Source organism: Centroberyx affinis, unplaced genomic scaffold (genome assembly GCF_046629955.1).
Source record: "Centroberyx affinis isolate AG114_WGS23_722 - 3 ecotype Tasmania unplaced genomic scaffold, CSIRO-AGI_Caff_v1 ptg000139l_1, whole genome shotgun sequence".
In the NCBI taxonomy this organism is placed as follows: domain Eukaryota; kingdom Metazoa; phylum Chordata; class Actinopteri; order Beryciformes; family Berycidae; genus Centroberyx; species Centroberyx affinis.
The window spans coordinates 315649-328641 of NW_027278838.1; the positions used below are offsets into that span (position 1 = coordinate 315649).

At 38.2% G+C, this 12993-nt stretch overlaps 2 protein-coding genes across 2 annotated transcripts; one reads left to right on the top strand and one right to left on the bottom strand.

Moving 5' to 3' along the window:
• Nucleotides 1–1734: 1734 nt before the first annotated feature.
• Nucleotides 1735–4468, bottom strand: LOC139653977 (ependymin-like). The gene is made up of 6 exons (XM_071530997.1): nt 4348–4468; nt 3995–4029; nt 3554–3688; nt 3084–3267; nt 2547–2634; nt 1735–1921 (listed from the first exon to the last, which is right to left on the bottom strand). Exons 1-6 carry the CDS (start codon nt 4421–4423, stop codon nt 1801–1803), a joined length of 639 nt encoding a protein of 212 aa, XP_071387098.1. The 5' UTR covers nt 4424–4468; the 3' UTR covers nt 1735–1800.
• Nucleotides 4469–7507: 3039 nt separating this feature from the next.
• styx (serine/threonine/tyrosine interacting protein) lies at nt 7508–12322 on the top strand. The gene is made up of 11 exons (XM_071530974.1): nt 7508–7685; nt 8080–8112; nt 8748–8801; nt 8928–9025; nt 9185–9245; nt 9377–9413; nt 9526–9565; nt 9774–9824; nt 10246–10318; nt 10756–10849; nt 11666–12322. The coding sequence occupies exons 1-11, from the start codon at nt 7626–7628 to the stop codon at nt 11737–11739; spliced, it is 675 nt and encodes a 224-aa protein (XP_071387075.1). The 5' UTR covers nt 7508–7625; the 3' UTR covers nt 11740–12322.
• Nucleotides 12323–12993: the final 671 nt, after the last annotated feature.

The window sequence follows — 12993 nt, forward strand, 5'->3', positions numbered from 1 at the left end:
CTGCCAAGTATATCAGATGCAGGGCACATTAACAAAACATGTTGACAATGATGTAGAGAAAACATAAATGATTTGTAAGAACATGCTCATATTCATATAAAATATTTATAACAATGTGATCACATTCATCTTGTTGAAAACCTATTTTCTTGTTTATATTTACAGGAGATGACAGCAAATTAATAGACACCGGCAGTGTTTGAGGGAGCCTCATCATTAATCTAAACAGCTATGAGACGACAATACATTTAACTGATGTTCTTCTATATAGGCCAATAAAAGGAATCAGAGCCAGCGCGCTCATCTGCTCCGACACACCCTTTAATATTGATAATGTTTCAAGCTCCAGGCCTTTCTCATCAAGCCAAACCCAACAGCCGTCAGGCAGAAGGCGGTGTCAAAATGAGAGGTACACTGGAGCAAGTGAGCGTGCATTTATGGTCTGTTTTTGGCACTGCAGCCCCATACAAAGTGATGGGCATTTTCACCAAAACCAAGCTACTATCTAAAGTTCCCCTCGATGGATTCGGTCATGCCCAACACCTTCTGCTGGCTTTAAAATGTTATGTTTGACTGCCATCTGGTGTCTAAGGATGGCAAGTGGATGATTGATCTACTGGCTTATATGCATCGTGCTTTGAAGAGTAGAGCAAGGACTTGGAGCTGAAAGTGTCCGCATACCATATATAGAGACATTTGGAGTGTTATTATGCTGCTTTTCAAGTGATATTTTTAAAGACAGCGTTGTTTGAATAGAAGCAAGGAGGCAGGCTAACCACTTGAGAGCTGTCTTTAGAGGATCACAGTGTTTTCAGAGGCTGTCCGTGCTTCTGTACATGATAGAAACATTAATTGTTTCCATGCAACTTGAGCTTATCCTTTAAGTGGACTGGCTTACGGTCAAAAAATGTGTCAAATTATACACTGATCTCACTTTTTGTGTGCAAAAATAATCGATTTCTTCAAAGCAACAAGATACTGCTGCTGTTGGATGAATGCAATAGAGTCAATAGTGGGATACGCTGAAAAGAAGTGGAGTAAAAATACAAGGTTTTGTATCTAGAAGTTTCCCACTTGAGTAAAGTTTCTTTCTAACACTGCTGACGGCATTTAATAGTTGAAGATGTAGAGATTTTTGTGAGAAGGCAGGAGATTGGAGAGCTATATTACGTATATTTGAGTTCTTCTTCTCGCAGGCCCAGAGCAAAATTTGATAACATGGGCCATGAATATGACTTAAGACAAAAAAAAAAAACGCTTTATCCTCAGTCATTCTGTATGGACCCTTTGGGCACACTGGGCTCAAAGCCAGTGATAGCTACTTAGTTTGTCCCCTGCCTTACTCTCACTAAATTGCCATAATGTTTCCTCTGCCTCTGTCTAGCTCTATTCATCATGAAGCCGCAGTAGCCCTGTCAGAGTTTATTGATTATAAATGGATGTTTTTTGTTTCAGAGGATCTATACTTTGCCATTGCAGATGTGGGGAAAATAAGGCAGCTATTCGTGCTTGCCTGTATGGGATAAAGGAAACATTTTTCATCAGTTTTATTCAGAGAGCTATTACTGAAGAAAGTAGTCATGATTTGGTACAACTGTTTTTTCTAATGCAGTCACAGTTTCTGTTTCATTTTGTTTTATAACAGCTCTATCTTTATTCTTCATGCAACTGCAAGTCAGCTCATTCAGTCAAAAAATAATTCTCAAAGTCAAGAATGAGTGAATATTTAGTATGTTTTATTGAGACAATTCAAGGTTGATTGCTGAAAAACCAACGCTGAGCAATGCCATATGAGATCAATCAGTGTTTTTCAAATAGGCTGTAAAAGCCAGAGGATTCATCCCTGAGTTGGACGTCCTGACAGTAAGGCGGAGGGTAAAGCTCCTCAGGGTTCTCCACACCAATTATGTTGTTATAAAAGCTGTGAATAAATAGGACAGAGCGAGGATGTGATTTTTTATTATTCACTTGCTGAAACTTGCAGACAGATAAAAATATAAGTGATGAAGCTCTTCAAAAATGCAAAATATTCTTTCCATTCTTTTGCTTCTGCTTCTGATAGTATATTCTCTAAGCACATTCACCTTATAACCCTAAAGTAATATTTGAATTTGGTAAAATATTTTCACATTTTTGGCCTGCCTATCTCCATCTCAAAATGAAATATCTTAAAAATAATGTTAATTGATATTGGCTGCTCCCAATATTCCCTGTTACTTCAAGCCTTTGCTTTTATTTTGAAAACCTAAAAAGAACAATACTTCTGAAACATACAAAGTGTGACAATGTGGATGTCTATTTGCATCTTCTTTCTGACCATGAGGGCAATTTAAAAGAAAATCACATTATTGAATCAAATTTAAAAAATGCATTTTTTTTCTTTTATTTGATATTCATTGTATGTAGATTTGCATATCAGTGATAACTTCTGTTAGTGTTGAAATCTCTTTCCATATGCTGGTGACATGGTGGGTGATATGTTGTGCTTGCTGAAAAATAAAAGTATTTACCAAAGTGCATGATTGTGTTACAGACCAAAGACTAACCTTATCATCACCCATCCAGTTTTGTCAGTGTGGTAGGAAGTGCTCACAGGAATACAACCAAACACAGTGGCTGAGATCATGTACTTGGCTGAATAATCACACAAGGATGAAAGAATGTGAGTCAATAAAGTGCCAGAATAAAAGCCAGCTTTGCAATTAACCAGCCAGATGAAAACTGCAGATCAGTATATGAATTCCTGAATAATACATTAAAACTGTCCCTGTTTAATAACATTTCTCAACTCTTGCTAATTAAATGTCTGTGAAGAAAATGAGGCTAAAGCTGTAATACTGTCTTATGGCTCTTACATTATGGCACTGAAAAGCAATGGGTGTTTTGCATAGGTGGGTGTGTCAGAGGTAATTAGGCTGATGGGTGATGTATGTATACTGTATATAATATAGACACTTCATAATGTCCTTGTGTCCACATACTTGAAAACATCCCATTTGGTATCTCCCAGTTATTCTTTAACATTTTATTGTAAGACTGACACATACAACATAAAAATTCTTTGTTCCGAGGCCGGCTCTTACCCTTCTCCTCCGTCTCTCCTACCCAAGTATTGACTTCCAGTCCGTCCAGAGGGGCGGAGGAGCTGCCCAGAATGATGGCAGCCAGCAGTGTTGCATTGTGGGGGATCTCCATGGGCTTGAAGTCACCCTTCAGGGGCTGCTTGACGCAGGTGCGGTTTTGCTCATTGATCAGATACATGACATGCTGGTAGACGCAGGGAAATTATATGGGGAAATGTAATGGATTAGAGTGGGGATGAGTAGAATCTGAGTTTTGTAGAATGGAGCAGAGTCAAGAGAGAACACCACAAAACACAATACAGATACAGATGGAGTAACATAATAAAAAGTTAATTGTAAACACCTGTTTCTGTGTACTAGTGAATTGTAAAATAGTCATACATTGGCCCCAGCTGCCTTGCTTTGCTGTAGAATTTGATGACAAGGTCTCTGTACAACAGTCCAAGGAAATGTCGTTATAATTGATGTACCTCTTTGTAGTTTAGGAGCCCATCGTAGTGGAAAGTTGTGTTGTCAAAAGTGCCAATCTCTTTGAGTCGTATACGCTGGCCATAAGCATCATAGATATATTTGGCATCGACCATCAGATTCATTTTTTGGGCCATCTGTGAAAAGGAGAGTTTGGAGTCATTTCACAGATCAAAGACTCTTTACCTGAGAAACAATTAGGATAACACTTTGCTTAAGATATACAGTACATCTATGGTAGTCATCTATGGTAGTATGGTATTTTTATAAGGATACTCATTAACATACAAAGCCCTATATCAGTAACGTGTTAGCCTGATATAAGAGCTTTTAATGGCTTCCAATTATAACATCATTATTTACCAAATGTACTTTCAGAGATTGCTATGCTATTATGATTGTAACTTGATAAATATTTTTTATGTTTTGAAAGAAACACTTGCCACAGCAATACGTCCAGACAGAAGTGGTGGCGATTCTGTTAGAGATAAGGAGTCTTTAGTCAATATAGTTTAAAGTATAAAAAAAACAGGCTAAAATAGAGGAAGAAGTGAATTAATGATGCAATTAAATTATATTTGTTGCATATCTTGTGTAACTGTGTGTATTGTATGCAAAACAAACACATTACTTGCATTATATGCAAAAAGTTGAGTTGGGTGATTAATACTTGCATTGTATTCAGTTGTCCTATTCAGCATGTTACTACAGTTTTATTCAGAAAAACAAAACCTTACATGCAATTTTTGATGATAAAAAAGTACAGAATAAAATGCATATTTTTTCTTTTACTCACTGCAATGGTGAGGTTGTTTCCGGGTGAAACATCCCACTGCCAGGCAGATCAAGATTACGGTGATAGATTTTATCATTTTTTCTGTCCCAACACACTATCACAACACGCAGTCTGCACAGGAAACACTCTCACCTAACAGTCTGACACCAAATTACTTCCTTATAAACAGTATCTAGTGGGCGGTTGCGGCAGTTGTTTACCAAGAACTAACGTCATTGACCTATAGGTATTCTTTGCTATGCTATCCACAAGAAGCTGAAAGGTAAAACTAATCTCCAATCAGAACTCATGACATGTAAACAGAGTGGTTCCATGTTTTCCTTGTGGCTTCAGCTCTTGTCTAGAACTGCAATCAAAACACAAATGTGTGCTTTTGTTCTAAGAAACCACATGATTTCCCCCTGTGAGTATAACGGGACATCGCTATCTCAATGACAACCTGATTGTTAAAGGGACAAACTCACAACTGTTACCAATGTGGCAAAATAATTTGAGAGTTAAGGAGTTCTATATTGGGACTCAGATTCTATTGAAATTTGAAAATTTACTTTTTATTTTATTTTATTTTTGTTTTATTTGAAAAGACTTGTCCTTCTAACCTATATGGCTGTTCTCTGGCTTTTTGCATGTCTCATGCCCTCCAACTGAAGGTAATCTAATCTTATCTTATCTCAGATAAAGTGATTCAATACACTCTAAAGTTTCCGGTGCCTTTATAATATCGTGTTATTTAGGTCACACAATGCAATCTTGGTTTTGGTGGCTCCTGAGTGTAGATATTGGATATAAAGCAGAGGACACAACACATAGCCATGGCACAACAAAAAACAAGCTCAGTTGAGCTGAGTTGACCCGGGCTAAAGTAATTTGTGGTTTTAAGGCAAAAACCTGACTGACACTTTAACAGGCACAAAAGTGGGAACACTTTCAAGTTAAAGAACCATTTAAAGGGCCATTATGTAACGTATGACTTCTATTGACCTCCATTACCAACCAGTAGGAACTGCAACAACACTGACGGGTCTCTGGCACAGTCCCACCCCACCACCGCCACTACCCACCCCTCTCACCCCGCTCACCTCTCTCACCCCTCCCATCCCTTTGAGTTACAGTGGCCTCGTTGACATAATAAAGCCACATTTTGGCTTGAGAACAAAATGTCTTGCAATGCCTTAAATTCCAATAGACTAGGATTTTTTTGCTCCAAAAGAGTACGAGCCAGAAAGTGACTTTTGAAAGTCAGAACCATAGAGATATAACACGTATTATATCTCTATGGTCAGAACTCTCAGCACTTTGTGACATAATCAGTCATTGGTATATTGATCACCAACCCTATCACCCTATCAAATATATTATGGTCATTTTGTATTCTGGGGCAGTAAATATCTTACTTATTGCCCCTTTAAATTATAATTCATTTAATACTTAATACTATCTACTGTCTATCTACTACTTAATACTATTTTGCCCTTATCTTGTTTGTAATTGATTACCCCATATTGATTGTTGTTGTGGTCACTGCTGCTTTGTTTTTAAGTTAATTTAATTCCTGCTAAACTGTATTCACTCCTTTAAGTGTGTCATAAATAAAACATTTTCAAACAATTTCAACACACTGGCTAATTTTGGGTCCAACCCCATAGTTTGAGAAACAACAATTTAGAGGACACAATATATTGCAACACAAATGTATTGCACTTTGAAATTAAAACCCTTCATATACATTTGTGGGTTGATATCACACTTGGTCTATTTAGCACAATGCTGTAATGATGATGTATTTCTTAACCCACATGGAAGCTGTAATCCTGCCTAATGTACACTAAGGGAGATAAAGCACTACATGCTTGACCGAAGTTCAGGATCTTCCCCTTTACTTCTATAGATATTCCTATTGCCTGAGACTTTTTATCAATGTTGTGAACTTCAATAACTTATTTAATGCTCATTTGCATCTTAGGCTGTGTAATCTACATGGTTGTAATGCGAAAAGATTTAATAAAATGGTTAAACATCCTAGGGTTCTATTTCATTAGTGGCATAGTGTGGCTTTAGCTTGTGAAGTACAATGATGAGCTTTTAGTAAAGTTGTACAGAAATAGTAGATAATTCTATATCATTCCCAGTCATTCTTGGGCAGTGTCATCGCCTGATTATACATTAGGGAAGTGGTTCAATGTGTGAACCTGTTTTCATATCTGTAGCGCATTACTGTTCTTCCCCTTTCTAACATGTGAGTGGGTGTAAGGCTGCGGTTGTCCCTGAGAAAACAATGAGACAAACTTTATGGAAAATTCACTATTGCGTCAACATAGCGGGCCTTGGCGCATACAAAATCAAAGCCTACAAATGGAGCAAATTAATTAGATTCAAGGAGCCAAAACGATCATTTAGTCTACTCTGATAATTTACTCTGGTGCCACTCAGAAATTCATTCATGTTTGAACATAATAAGCTGTACATAATGAATGATGTATTATCTCAGTCTACACAGTCTACAAGCAGTACACAATTATTTGGAAATTAAAAATGTTAATGAAACATCTGCGAATTGTTGGGTCTTGTAAGCCCATATGGGAAATAAGAATGCCTGTTTGAAAGGTACAAGTGAGTTTCGACTTTATTTTTGATATTTGTACATGGCTAAATGGATTTTGTTTTATGTATGTACTGTATACATCTAAAAGTGATATAATTTACAAGATGCAAGACTATAATCTTGATGGAAATCAAATTTACGTTACTGACATAATTGTTATGTATACTACATCCACAAATGGAAATGGAATGAAAAGACACGCACGTTTAATGCATTCTTGATTAAGTTCAATGACTATTGTCATGATTTGCAAGCTGCAAAAAAGCCAAAAAGACTTTATAATCTATTCCAATAATTCCCCTATTATAGGCCTATTATCATTTTATTATTATTATTATAATTTCTTTTTTTTTTGTTTCGACCTGTGTGTGTTGATGTACTTGAAGTGATGTATGATGTACTCAGTTGAGTGGTTATAAACAAAATTGTTATGAGTGTCGGACAGCGACCACTAGATGCCGCTGTTGCTCTCCTTTGGCTCTTTCTTGTTCTGTTCTTTCCACGCGTCCACCGTCCAAGTGCGTGGTCACGTGACACATCTGTCAGGGAGCAGCAGCATGGCGGACATGCATGTGGAACCTCAAAACAAACCGCAACGATTCTTCAGCTAACGCGCCGTCAGAAACATCGATACCGCGCGCAGAGCCGGGCCGCCAGTGCCCGCATACACTGCAGAATGGACGAGGAGAATAAACTCCAGTTCCCGTCCCTGCCCGCGTCCAAGGAGGATCTTCTGGTGTGTGCACGGCAACTTGCATTAGCTGGAATGTCATGTGTGTGTGTGTGTTTGCCTGGCTAATGTTAGCTAACATCACCACCAGCAGTCCTAGCTTTATTGCTTGCCAGCTAAAGAACGGAGAGAAGTGATCATGTTTTTGGCAAACCCATTGCAGTCTATTTGTGAAATCGTCAGTATTTTTTAGAATAAGTCCATGTCGGTATCTCCTTGTGCCCTCTCGTTATTGTTTACTATGCTAACACTGAATAGCCTAGCTTCCTGCCATTAGCCACGTAGCTATGTCGGCAATCATACCCATATGGTGACTGAAGCACTTTTAGCAATTATCACATCCACCAAGCAACTAGCCGTGTTTGTCTTGGTTGCTAACATTGTATTTCCTATCTCACAGGACTGGGCATATCCAATGCGACGAGAAATGCAGGTACATAACATTAGCTTTTTTTTTTTTTATTGTTTTTTTTTTCGTAGCAAGGGCTTTCTGACAGCAGAATGTCTTGAAGCTTTTCTCTGCAGAAGGCAGTGGTTCCCCAAAAGCAGGGCGTGGATCCCAAAGGGTCTTTGCCCCCAGCTGAATAAAGAATATCCTGTCATTTTTCTCAGTTACAAGCAGTTATGCTAAATAACAGTGTGTGAATGTTGGTAAACGTGTCATAGGTTTGACTACCCCAATGCTATACTAGTCATAGATAAAAGATGAAAATCTGGTCTGTTGTCTGTTTGGACATTATGGCCCTTTAAAAGTTTGAGGATCTTTTATATAGAGAAACGGATTAGACATGTTGAATTTCGTTGGTAGCTACTATTGTTATCTTAGACATACGGGCTGTGAGAGTTTTAATACTGCATGGTCCATCTTAGGTGTAGACAGTGGGCAGATCATTCTGCCAGCTGCTAAATGCAGTGCTATATTGCTTCATCCTAGTAAATACATAATCACAGAAACAAGGTTTAACCTCTAAACAACAGAACATACTGTAAATGTGACTGATTCTATTGGACTGCAAGAAATGTGTCTGTGCTTTCAGTGATGTCATCCTGCTGTGTCTTTCTTTTCAGGAGATATTACCAGGATTGTTTTTAGGTCCCTACTCTGCTGCAATGAAAAGCAAGGTAATTTCTAAACAATTTAACTACTGACACTTGCAGAGAGAGTGACAGAGAGAGACTATGAGTCTGTTATCGTTAAGTCTGTTATTGTTATAGCTCATGTGATGTCTCTCCTTTTTCTCTGTCTAGCTGCCAATCCTTGAGAGACAGGGCATAACGCATATTGTGTGTGTCCGCCAAGACATTGAAGCCAATTTTATCAAGCCTAATTTCCCACATACATTTAGGTAAGTGATTAATTAAGAACTCCCTATCATCTGACCTCTCTATATCTGAACATTTGATGTGAAGCTCTCATTGCATCAGTGCATTTTTGTGTGAAAAGCTGTTTGAATAAGTGCTTTTTTTGCTAGCCCATGCACTAAATGTCATTATATTTTTTGTAGATACCTTGTGTTAGATATTGCTGACAATCCAGTGGAAAATATTATACGATTTTTCCCTATGGTGAGTTATAAAAAGTATACTGTTTGCTTCCTTGTTAACAAGATTTATATTTCAATGTGAGACATACCATGTGCATTTTCCGTTATGCATGATGTGTTTTACCATTTCATTTTGCTCCTACCTCCTAACAGACTAAAGAATTTATTGATAGCTGCTTAGCAACTGGAGGTAATGATACATCAATTTCCATTTTGAATGCTCATATTGTTTGTCATATAGAATAGATACACTTTCACTTTTTGAGCAGTATTATCAACAATCTTTGGTCTTCCTCCCTTAGGAAAGGTACTGGTTCATGGTAATGCAGGGATTTCAAGAAGGTATTTTTTTATTTTTTATTTTATATAACATTTGATAATTATACTCTGTGCAGTGAATCCTATATAATGTTCCAATTATGTTTCTAGTAGCTAGTTTCTAAGAGACATGAAGTAATAAAAAAAAACTAAATGCTGACGATGGAGCAGAGCACAAATTACAGCTGAACATATAAAACATATAAAATATCTCTTTCATTTATCATTTCAGTGCTGCCTTAGTGATTGCATACCTTATGGAGACCTTTGGGATGAAATACAGGCAAGTTTCCAATCTCAAATTAATTGCTTTTTCTATATTTTCCCACAGGATAAAACCAATCTGACTTTTCTAATAAATGTGTGTGATTGGTCCTTGTTGTTACATGCAATTAAAGGCTTAAGATACACAGTTTTTATGTACCAGTATTTGATAACTGTATAGTTTATCCCTCTGAGTACCACTGCTGAGGGCGTTAGATTAACCAAATGCCCACTATAACATCATTGCTATGTAGAACATCAAATATTTGAAAAGGTTCAGCAGGAATAGAATCACATTCTTTAGAATTTGCTACAGAATTGTAGAACAGAACAGAACAGAATTCTCAAAATAACACGATTGCTGCTGAAGTTTGTGATGGTTGAGCTGCTCAGTCTGCCAGCGGCTGCTGTTGTAACCTGCTGCTTTGTTTATTCCATAGGGATGCTTTCAGCCACGTCCAGGAGAGGAGGTTCTGCATCAACCCCAACGTGGGCTTTGTGCATCAGTTACAGGTAAGCTCTGACATGGAGAGAGATGGGACTTAAAATTCTGATTTGTCAACCCGTGGGCTGCGACAGTCCAATCAATACGTGATCGTGAACAAATCACTGTCATAGCTACAGCAAGCAACTGATCTGTTATGTCAACAAGATATATTGCCATGTGCTTCTTTGAGTTTGTCAGGCAAACACATCGCCGTATCACAAATAGGCTGTAAAATGGAACTGGTTTGGTTTGGTCTTTAAAATAACAACAATTATGTTTCCTTTGTGAGGCAAATTCAGCCAGCTTTTGAATAAGGGTTTTCTATGGTAAAAGCATTTTCAATGACGAGAGCAAAAAGTTCAGCACACTATCCCAACACCTGTGATCTTATCTGTACAATATCGATAGTGAGGTCAGCTACTGATTTCCTTATAGCTGTGATAATGAGTAACTTGTTTCCCAGGAATACGAAGCGATCTACCTAGCCAAGTTGACGATCAAAATGATGTCGCCGATGCAGCTGGGCAGGTCCTTCTCCTTACAGGCTGGGATGGCAGGTTTGTACATACCTATTATCATCCTGTACAGCCACACCTATCTCCTCATGTCATTTTATCAGTGTACCAGCACAGGAGTTGGGTCTGGCTGAAGCTGTTGCCAAGAGGGAATAAATGTAGAAAGTAAATTCCAGAGAGCGTTTGCATTCTTCAGCAGCCGGTCTCAATCCACTGCTACATTCAAAACAAGAGGGTTTGGCATCATGCTGTTTGTATGTTGATTGGCTTTGATACAATGACTAAGGTGTTTGGCAAAAGGTTGAGTCAGACTTGTGGATAGCAGACTTCAGCAAAACACTAATATGAGTGATATTAGCTGAAGGGGTGGGGGCCTAAGCAGCCATATAAAACAAGTCTCTCACTGCTGATGCCTTTTTTTATACAAGTCCGGCTCTCATCTGCTCATTTTAATTTATTATCCAACTCAACTGTGGCTGGTTTCTCTGAAATACTGCATTAATTAGACTCAGTTTCCCTAGCGTTATGAATAGGCATTATTGAAAGACACAAACAGAAGCTAACATTCAAACTCGGCCCTCAAGGACCAGCTCACGCCTCCCTTTAAAGTCTTTCCCTTCTCCCTGAGCGGTCTCCACTTCAATACAGCAGGGACTGTGTGTGTAGTGTTTTAAAAAGTCAGTGAAGGCAGGACAATTCTACAGCACAAAATTATTTTTATTATAGTGATCACAAGCTTCCTTTTTAACTACACACACATCTCACACTCCTGGGTGTGGAGGGGGAACGTATTCTTATTGATGTATTGCTGTAGGTTCATTTGTTTTCTCTTTCTCACTCCCCCTGTTTCTTAACCAGGGAGCCGTAAACGCAGCCTGGAGGAAGACGAGGACTTTGGAGGAATGCAGGTCACGGCAGCACAGAATGGATGAGCTTTGCTGATACTTAGCCGTGTGGCGCAGTGCACTCTATTTTTTACATTTTTATTGGGATTAAAAATGTAAATATTTGAACTTTTTCTAAGGGGAAGGGACAAGGGGCGGGAGGGGGAGCACTCCTGATGTCTGAGACATGCAGAGCTGATGGGGAACGGGAGAATTTGATAACATTTTTGTGTAATTCTTTTTCTTTCTTTGTTTTGTTTTTTTCTCAAGCTGTATGCACTGATGGGCGATTTTTTTGCAGTTTTATAGTATTTAAAGCATTTTGCATTTGCAGCGGGACAGTATTGCAATAATGCACTTTCGATACTTGAATTATTACTGTGGCCAGAAGGGGGCAGTCGGCAAAAGCGAAAGTAGCCAGGACGTCTGCCCAGAGGAAGACATGACAATAGGAATAGCTAAAGCCTTTGTTTGGGAATAGTGGGAGTTATGGACTAATATCAGGCTTAACGTGGGATAGTAAGGAATGAAAAATAACAACTCACTGCTTAATAAAAAGAAGTCTGACTTAATGCTGTGTTCAGATGCGTGTATCATCACAGTAGTGTGTGTAAATGCTTCACAACCTTGAAATCTACTGTCGAGCATTTTGTTCATAAACACGCTTACATGTTCTGGTAATTTAGAGACTAGTTTTCCAGTCACGCTGTGAAAAATAAGATTGTGAGTACAGTAAAATGCTAAAACCATTTATCTCCTGAGATAAATGGTTACAGGTCCAACTCTTACTGATTTGAAGTTTTTAAAAACAAATCTCCCCAGAAACCTTTCTGGCAGCACCCTGCCTTAATGTGTGTAACACCCACACTTGTCTGTTCAGACTGGCATAATATATTGCAGGACAAGCTTAGGGAACAAAATCATACATTTTCTACATAACTTTGCACCAGTTTAGAAAACAAATTAATATTAACCGATAAAGCAGAAAAAAATATGTTTAAGCCAGGAATGACATCAATTGAAACAAATTATATTTAAAAAATGCTGTTAAAATTAATGTAAAAGATGATGCTGATTTTGCGAGCTGAAGCTGGTCAGGTTGGCTGTTGCAAAGCCTCGGTCACCTTCGGTCTGAAACCTAAACCTAAACCTAAACCTTTTGGCTAGGAAGGCCCTGCCTGAGGATCTTAGGCTGTATTCCACTTCATAATGGTTAAAAGTTGTAGAAATTAAGCTGTAAATATATATATTTTACTGGCATAACTATATTGAGTACTGTAACCAAATTATCCCCATGCCCAG

What these genes read in the sequence shown, in the direction of transcription:
- LOC139653977 (XM_071530997.1), bottom strand. Translation starts at nt 4,423, where the DNA reads ATGATAAAATCTATCACCGTAATCTTGATCTGCCTGGCAGTGGGATGT. An exon ending in GAAACAACCTCACCATTGCA is followed by an intron (nt 4,030 to 4,347) that starts GTGAGTAAAAGA and finishes TATCTCTAACAG; the next exon opens with AATCGCCACCACTTCTGTCT. An exon ending in TGTCTGGACGTATTGCTGTG is followed by an intron (nt 3,689 to 3,994) that starts GCAAGTGTTTCT and finishes TCCTTTTCACAG; the next exon opens with ATGGCCCAAAAAATGAATCT.
- styx (XM_071530974.1), top strand. Translation starts at nt 7,626, where the DNA reads ATGGACGAGGAGAATAAACTCCAGTTCCCGTCCCTGCCCGCGTCCAAG. An exon ending in TTATACGATTTTTCCCTATG is followed by an intron (nt 9,246 to 9,376) that starts GTGAGTTATAAA and finishes ACCTCCTAACAG; the next exon opens with ACTAAAGAATTTATTGATAG. An exon ending in ACCTTTGGGATGAAATACAG is followed by an intron (nt 9,825 to 10,245) that starts GCAAGTTTCCAA and finishes TTTATTCCATAG; the next exon opens with GGATGCTTTCAGCCACGTCC.